The 7,634-nt window shown below is 48.5% G+C and overlaps 1 protein-coding gene across 1 annotated transcript; it reads left to right on the top strand.

Annotated features, from left to right (window-relative positions):
- Positions 1-910: 910 nt before the first annotated feature.
- Positions 911-6,909, top strand: LOC144148597 (uncharacterized). Its single transcript, XM_077680110.1, has 4 exons — positions 911-1,106; positions 5,482-5,715; positions 5,750-5,900; positions 6,711-6,909. The coding sequence occupies exons 1-4, from the start codon at positions 911-913 to the stop codon at positions 6,907-6,909; spliced, it is 780 nt and encodes a 259-aa protein (XP_077536236.1).
- The last annotated feature ends 725 nt before the right edge of the window (positions 6,910-7,634 follow it).

Consider the following 7,634-nt stretch of genomic DNA (forward strand, 5'->3'; position numbering starts at 1 on the left):
AATGTCGCCAGCGGCAATGGCGCCACGCACGGCGGCCCCTGACTGCAGCGACAGATTTCCCTGTAGTGTGTATTATTATGAAACTCTACGAAAGGCGCAACTTCGCTAGACGTCACATTGCGACCATTTCGAGGGACACGTGTTTGTTGAATAATCTTGATTCTTGAGTTTTCTGTTGCATGCATTGGCGACGTTTCTTTTTTGTGTATCATTGACCGAGGGGTGCGCTTAGGGGCCAATGTGTGCTTAAAAGAGTAGCCACGCCCCCAAAACAATTTCTTATGAATGCATTGTTTGTCTTCCAGCCTTCTGAAAATTATCTTGGTAATCAAAAGATACGAAATAGTCGCTTGTAAAAGCGCGCGGAGAAACAAAAAGGCAGCCCTAAACCAGCATTCTTGCTTATGCAGACACTATAATTGCTCTGAAGTCGGCTTTCTTATCAAGCCTTTTATTTTCGCTGGTAATGCTGGAGATAGGAGCCCATGCCGGTTCCAAATGTCAGATGTAAACTGCCGTTGCATTTGACGCCATCGAAAACAGGCAGTTCACTGCGCAGTGAAAACCGCCCTCGAAATAATAAGAATACTTGAGCCTCAAAAATAAAATAAGAGTTATGCACGCCGACTGCAGCTGAGGGCAACACGGTCAGCGAAAGTCCCCGACTATTGCCATAGTGTGCACAGGCGCGAAACCAACAGCAAAGAAAACCACTAGCAAAGAAAATGAAGCGCCGAGAAGCACGATCTCGTAGCCGGCGATCGCCATTACTATTTGGTCTCTGCAGCTAGGTTTGGTGAGCCGCGACGAGTCTTCTGGGAAGGGAGCCTGCCGTCATGATCGGGCAACATCGGCTGGTGTGAAGCGTTCGCGCGGTGCCGACTTCGCAGTCAGCGGGACCAGCATTGACATGAAGAAAACAGGCCAGAAAGGCGCTGACAGCAAAGGACCAACCAAGCGTGACGGCGCGGCACCGGACCTAACCCCCTCGGATTCAGACGCGGCTGTTGGGGCGTCATCATCGGGGGACGGCGACATGCCCGCTTCGACGAAGACAGCACCCGAGAGCGACGCTCCGTGTTTCAATACCAGATCCAGGATCAAAGGTATCCTCAACAAGGCAAATGATAAGAAGGAGAAAGAAGGAGTAAAGAAGGAGCAGAAGGAGGAAAACAAGAAATAGAAGGAAGCCCCGCCGCAGGAAGGCAAAGCGGCTCGGCGAGCTGTCAAGCGGAAGCTCTGAAAGACATCACTACTCCTCCCATGAAGCCCAGGGGGGCCAAGAAGCGCGCGGATACGCCACGTCCCTGCCTGCGCCGGTATGACTTTCGACGGGAGATGTCAGGTGGTGGAGAACCGGGTGGCAAGTGATCGTTTTGCTCGCTTCCTACTGCAAGCCTTTTCCCTTGTCTGTGCGGACACAGACGATCTTCGGCTCGCACCTTCTTTTCCTCACCCGCGTCCTCGAACCATGAATAAAGGCTTTGTGTGCACTTCAAAACTACATGCTGCCGCTGAAGCTTCCCCTCCTGTATCGCCTGTCCGAGTTTTTCTCCATGTCTTAAGTAACGATATTTCCGGGTGTGCTCTTAGCGAAGTAGGCGCAGCGAATTTTCCACAGAGCTATGCTAGACCGAGATGGTGTATGGCCTGCTAGCGTTGTGTACTATTATTTGGTACTGCCTCGTTCTTGTTATCGTTATCGTTCACTATAGGCAGGTATCGATTGACCTCTGGTAAAAAAACGCCCCTACTAAAGGCCCCTAGGAGTACGAGTAAAAGGTTTCGACGGCCTGAAAGTCACGACGTGAAAATAAACGCGCACATAAGGGGGAAGAATAGAAAAAGTGTCATCAATGCGAAAGCGATATGTGGTTATTTACACAAAAAATCTATTGTCCAACATTGGAATGACCGAACCATGGTCTTAACTCTTAGCCAAAGTCGTGCGCATTAGTCTATCTGTACAAATGTTCTAGGCTACGCCAAAAGTTTATGGGTCTGAAGAAATTAAACGCACAGGGTAGACGTTCAAGCGTGATTACCTTCTTTTATGAAAGATAGAAATGTTGTTTCGTTACATTTCTGGAGTAAAACCTTTCTGGCTCATTCGAGAAGTAAACTTGGGTTTTAATTTCGTTGTGGTCTTTAAAATTGCGGCATGACCTAGACAATTATTACAAACACTATACATGAAGGTAGTAGTTAAGAAGACTGTGGAATTGCGAGGAGGAGTTATCACCCACACTTACGGGACGTTCATACGCATTCATAGAAGTACAGTCGTATCAACCCTGAGCTTCAAATATTGCATCTACTTCAGAAGTAGTTTACTTCTTGTTCTTTTTTGGAAAAAACGTATCTTACCTCATCTAAACACGTTGAACAAGATTTATGCTTTAGAAAAGCGCGAATAAACTAATAAGGTCGAGTTTGTAAACTTGAAACCGAGATACAAAGTTAAGTTCAAGTTGTATGGAGCACAGCAAATTCTGCAACAATTATTTTTTAAAACGCAGTCGGAAACAATAAATCGCATTAGTTATTGTATTGTACCACTCGACCGCGAAGAACGAGAATACGATTTAGCTCTTGGAAAGAACCTTACAGCCCCGTCTTCCTAACTAAAAAGACACGGTTGCTCTTCAGTTCCCTGCGTCCGACGGGAGCCTTTGGTGTTTTCCGCTTTAATGCAATATGAACCTTCGTTCACATAGCTTGATTCAAAAGTTTCTATGCCGTCTGCTTTCAATTTTCTCGCTCGAAATGCAAGTCCAAATAACCATGGAGAGGTAATTAAATCTCGGAGGCGAGGCGCCTTTTTTGGCTTCGCTCGTCTGGTTACTTACGATCGTTCTACCTTTACCCGCGCTCTGCATTTTCACAGCAGCCCGAAACCTGCAGTCATTTTATAACCCCTGTGGAGCGCCTGCGTGTGTCGGTCTGCGTGTATAAGCATGAGAGGCTGTAAGAAACGGCGAGCGTTGTTTATTGCTGCTTGCCCTGTATTGTAGTATGTAATGCGTCGCCATAAGAGAATGGAATTTGGGATAGCAGTAAATACAACCCGGCTAATTGCATTATACTACACTGTGCCGTCACTGTACTTTACTATACTTGTACTATATTTTAAAGCAACGCTTTCTACCTCTACCAGCCAACGGTTCTTCCGTTGCGTGCGGGACAACAAACTCCCAGACCGGTTGCGGAGGGAAGGGTTGTTTTCAATCACGGATCATCTTGTAGATGACGCTGGTAATTTACTCAGTGTTCCCCGCGCGCTCACGCCACCGGGCGCATTGGCGAGACCCGGCTCTGTCGTCTGCTTTAGCGACGGTTGTACTGGGCCTGTTTAGGCTCTGCATCGCGTCCTTGCGCGCTTCCTTAGCACGGCTTGATTAGATTATTCTACAGCACCTCCTCGGTAACCCGGACACCATGGAATTAAGTGGTCGTACGCAAAGATATGTTAAAGATTGGTTTTGAGGGCCCGAAAACAAAATGTCGAAACCACATGCAGTCATCTTGCCGCTAAACAGACATCACCATTTGCACTGTGTTTGCCACAAATGGGACTCCGTTTCTAAATGGGTGAATACCAATACGGTTGTTGTTTAAAAGGTATTACGAAAGCCGAAAGCAGCCACTGGATTTCATAAACAGCGATTACAAGAGTTCCCTAAGGTTTCTCGCAATTCTCAAACTTACTAAACTGACTAGTTTAAATCGGTGTAAATATGAATCACTAAGCTCGCATGTGGAACTGTTTTGGTGTTCGCGCTTGTGTCGCGTGGTTATGTAGCTCTGAGCTAGCACATAAGGATGGCCAGGTTGCGCTGTCTATCCTTCGATAGACGCTCCTCGCCGTTTTCTTTCTGCCGGCGCATGTACGGGCTACAGCGGAAGCTTCCGCCGCTCTAACCAGGCCGTGACCGACGCTTCTGCGTTCGAGTCACCTCCCCTGCGAATTCTAGGTAACGGCAGGCAGAATCACTTGTTTCAGTCTTGGTAGAGCCACGTGTGAATTCAACTGACGTCGCATGGGCGATTCTTGTGAGTGTCGTTTAGAGCTTTGCTATCAAACCACTTTCACAGCGTCGATTGGTGCCGGTTTTTTTTATTCTGCCTTCGTCCTCACTATAGACATGCTTTAATGTTTATGTTATAGAAGGGATGCCCAGTTCTTGTTTCTCGCTTAATATCCACCGCATCGCATGCTGAAGCCCAGAATCTGTTTACATAGGCCCTGATGAAGAACCATGTTAGTACATGGACTTCATCCTGGCTACACACCGGACCACAGAAAATACCCACTGGGACTGTAGGGCCACGCGCCGCACCAGAAAAGGTCCATCGCAAAGCTACAGCTATCATGTTACAAGAACTGGATGTGAACTCCGACATGCGTACTGAACGTGGACAGGGTCGTCGCGGAGCTGCTCGTGCTTTCGCCAAAGGAACGGATGAGGTATGTTGGCCGTGATCTTTCCCTTTTGCTAATGCCCGCGTGCATCCCCTAATAGAACATTTACAACAAATATCACCCTTGCTGTGCAAATGAGAAGCAACAAATCCTATTACGGGCGAAAGCCCCAGGGACTCGGAATCTCGGCGTCTCCTGTCGTCTACTCCTGTAGTCATGGTTCTAACACCGGGACATTTGTTTTCCAAAACACTTGCTTTTGTGGGTGTTTGTTTGGTTAGGCGATAAGGCGGCAGTGTCACATTCTCAATTTGTTTATTCGGTAGCATGGTGGAGGTCTCGAGCTTTGTCATTCTAAAGTGAAGATATCTATGATCAGAGTAGCATACATATTTTCATGCGGGCGAGTAAGCTTACGGCACAGCCAACTTTTTTATGGGAAATTCTTAGCAGGAAACGTCCGGACAATTTTAGTGTTCAAGTCATTCCCCCAAAAATTAGCAGTTACTTAGCTCGCCTATGCCAGGATATACGTAGCGTGAGGTGAGGTTTAGCTTGTTATTCTTAGGTTTCCTGGTTGTATGATTATCAGGCGCACTGCTGCTAAAATTTCTTCCAATCCAATTCAATCCAGTCCAGTCCAGCCAGGTCCAGTCCAGGCCAGTCCAATCCTACGTTGAATTCCAATGGAGGATCCGCAGCACATTCGGAGCAACTTTTCTGCTCTGTCTGGAGCAGACGCATTCCAATGGCAGATCGGGAGCAACCAAATGCTGTTCCAATGGCAGATCGAGAGCGCCGTCACAGCCAAGATCGCTTTGTGAAGCAAGAAAAGTTGCTCCGCCGAAATCGTCGGAGTCGGCCGGAACTTACACGGGCGCGTACTTTTGCCGCGTGACGTCGCCATCGTCGCCACTGTCTGCACTTCCGGCCAGTGCTCGCCCTGAGCCCTCTCTGCATGGAGGAAAGTTTCTTTCCTCCATGCCTCTCTACCTCAGCCATGGCGTCCACTTCGTCGCGGATGCCCTCCGGAGTTGAGCGAAGTTAGCGAAGCACAGCTGCTGCTCGCCGAGTTGCGCTCGCCCTGTTGCTGCTGGAGGAGAGCGAGTACGAGTCGAGCAGCTCAAGCTCGGACTCCAGTAGCGAGGACTCTAGCTCGGACGACGACTGTATGGAAGGGGCATATGAGCGCGCCTTCGAGGTTTTCTTCCGCGTACCCGCGAAGAGGCCGAAAGTTGTGGGCTTCATCGTGACCGTCGTTCGCCAGTATTCCGATGCCGAGGAAAGACACAGTACGAGCTAGTAAGCAAATTGAAGCGCGAACAGTTCTCATTCAGTTTCGCAGGCACTTCAGAATGTCGAGGGCTGCGGTGAGCAAGCTGATTCTCGGGTTCGCTGCGTTTCCTCTGTGGCCGTCAAGTGGACACAGTGGCGTCCCAGCCAAATCAGCGGAATGTCACATTGTGACATTTATTTGGTGAATGAGCATAAGCGGTATCAATTTGTTGCACGGGTTGTTTCTATTGTCATGTCAATCGCGCAAGCTTTCCACATTGCTTACATCACCCATCAGACCGCGTGTATACAATGCTGATTTGCATGTTATCTCTAGAATTTGCTTTTGTAATTTTGTCTAGCGTATTTTGCCGCCTCGTGTCTCAATGAATGCACGTACGTGCGCGTGTTTTTTGTTCCCTTTGTGCGCTGGTATTTCGTTTTCCCACAGACGGAGTTTGTGTTTTCTGTCTTTGTATGGAATAACTGATTTTACCTCTTTTCCCGCTGTCTGTTCATTTTGTACCTTACATGCCGTTTTCTTTCTTTTAACCAGGTAGATAAGATGTCATGTACCCATTTAGTAATGTCAATCAGTTTGTCGATCAGCTGTTAGTCAATCAGATTGTCAATGACTAAATAAATTCATAGCTGAGCGAACTGAAAGTACTCAAAGCCCCTTTTTTGTGCGCCATTAGGCCAAGAAAGTTGGCAGGGGGGACTTGGCTGACAAAGTGTAACTGGTGACTAGCACTACAAATTGGTCACACCAAATTGTGACATGATAGAAACACTGCCGTGTGCGTATTTATTTACAACCTGTCCTGTCTTTTGCATGGTGGTTGTAGTGTGTATGTATGAGCCAGCTAAATCTCTTGCACCTTGTTTAGTGGGAATTGAAAGCATACTGCATTTTAACGTGCCACCCAATGATCGCGTATGCATGATGGCTGCGTGTGCATAAGTTAGAACAGTAATGCTGGAGAAAAATGTTTTGCTTTGCTATCTGCAAGTATGCTGCCAACAAAACAAACGTGCGTGCACTGGGCAGCCGGTTCGACTTGTTTGAAAGTACAGTCCACCGGATACTGCTGCGGGTGGCCAACTACATCGTGAGCCTCGGTCCCACCACCCTGACGTTTCCGACGGACCTCGAAAAGCTCTCAAAAGACTTTGAAACAGTTAGTGTGTTGCACGCCAACTGCAGCTAAGAACAAAGCGGTCACGGAAAATCCCCTACTTTAGCTATGGTGTGCACAGGCGCGAAGAAAACCAACAACAAAGAAAATGAAGCGCAGAGACGCACGATCCCCTCCTAGCCGACGATCGCCATTACGATTTCGTCTCTGCAGCTAGGTTTGGTGAACTCCGAAGAATCTACTCTGACCGGAGCCTGCAGTCACTATCGGCATAACGCCGACTTTGCAGTCATCGCGAGAAGCGTCGACATGAAAAAAAGAGGCAAGAAAGGCGAGCACAGCAAAGCAGCAACAGATACTGACGGCGCGGCCGCGGTTCAACCGGCGTCGGATTCCGATGCGGCGGCTGGGACGTCATCATCGGGGGAAGGAGACATGCGCGATTTGACCAAGCCGGCACCTGAGGGCGACGGGCCGTCTTTCAACACCAGATCAAAGACCAAAGGAATCCACAAGAAGGCAAGCGATGAAAAGAAGAAAAAAGGGGGTAAAAAGAAAGAGGAGGAAAAGAAGAAGAAGAAGAAGATAGCCCTACCGCAGGGAGCTAAAACTGGACGGCGAGCTGTGAAGCGGAAGCTCAAGAAAAGAACCACAACTCCTCCCAAGAAGCCCGCGGCGGCCAACAAGCGCCCGGATACGCCACGTCCCAGCCCGCGCCGGTTGGCCTTTCCGCGGAAGATGACAGGTGCTGGACAACAGGGGGGCAAGTGAAACGTTCGGCATGCTTCCTTGTGTAC

This window comes from Haemaphysalis longicornis, unplaced genomic scaffold (genome assembly GCF_048455015.1).
Source record: "Haemaphysalis longicornis isolate Haplotype H1 unplaced genomic scaffold, Haemaphysalis longicornis Haplotype H1 scaffold_8, whole genome shotgun sequence".
NCBI classification, from domain to species: Eukaryota; Metazoa; Arthropoda; class Arachnida; order Ixodida; family Ixodidae; genus Haemaphysalis; species Haemaphysalis longicornis.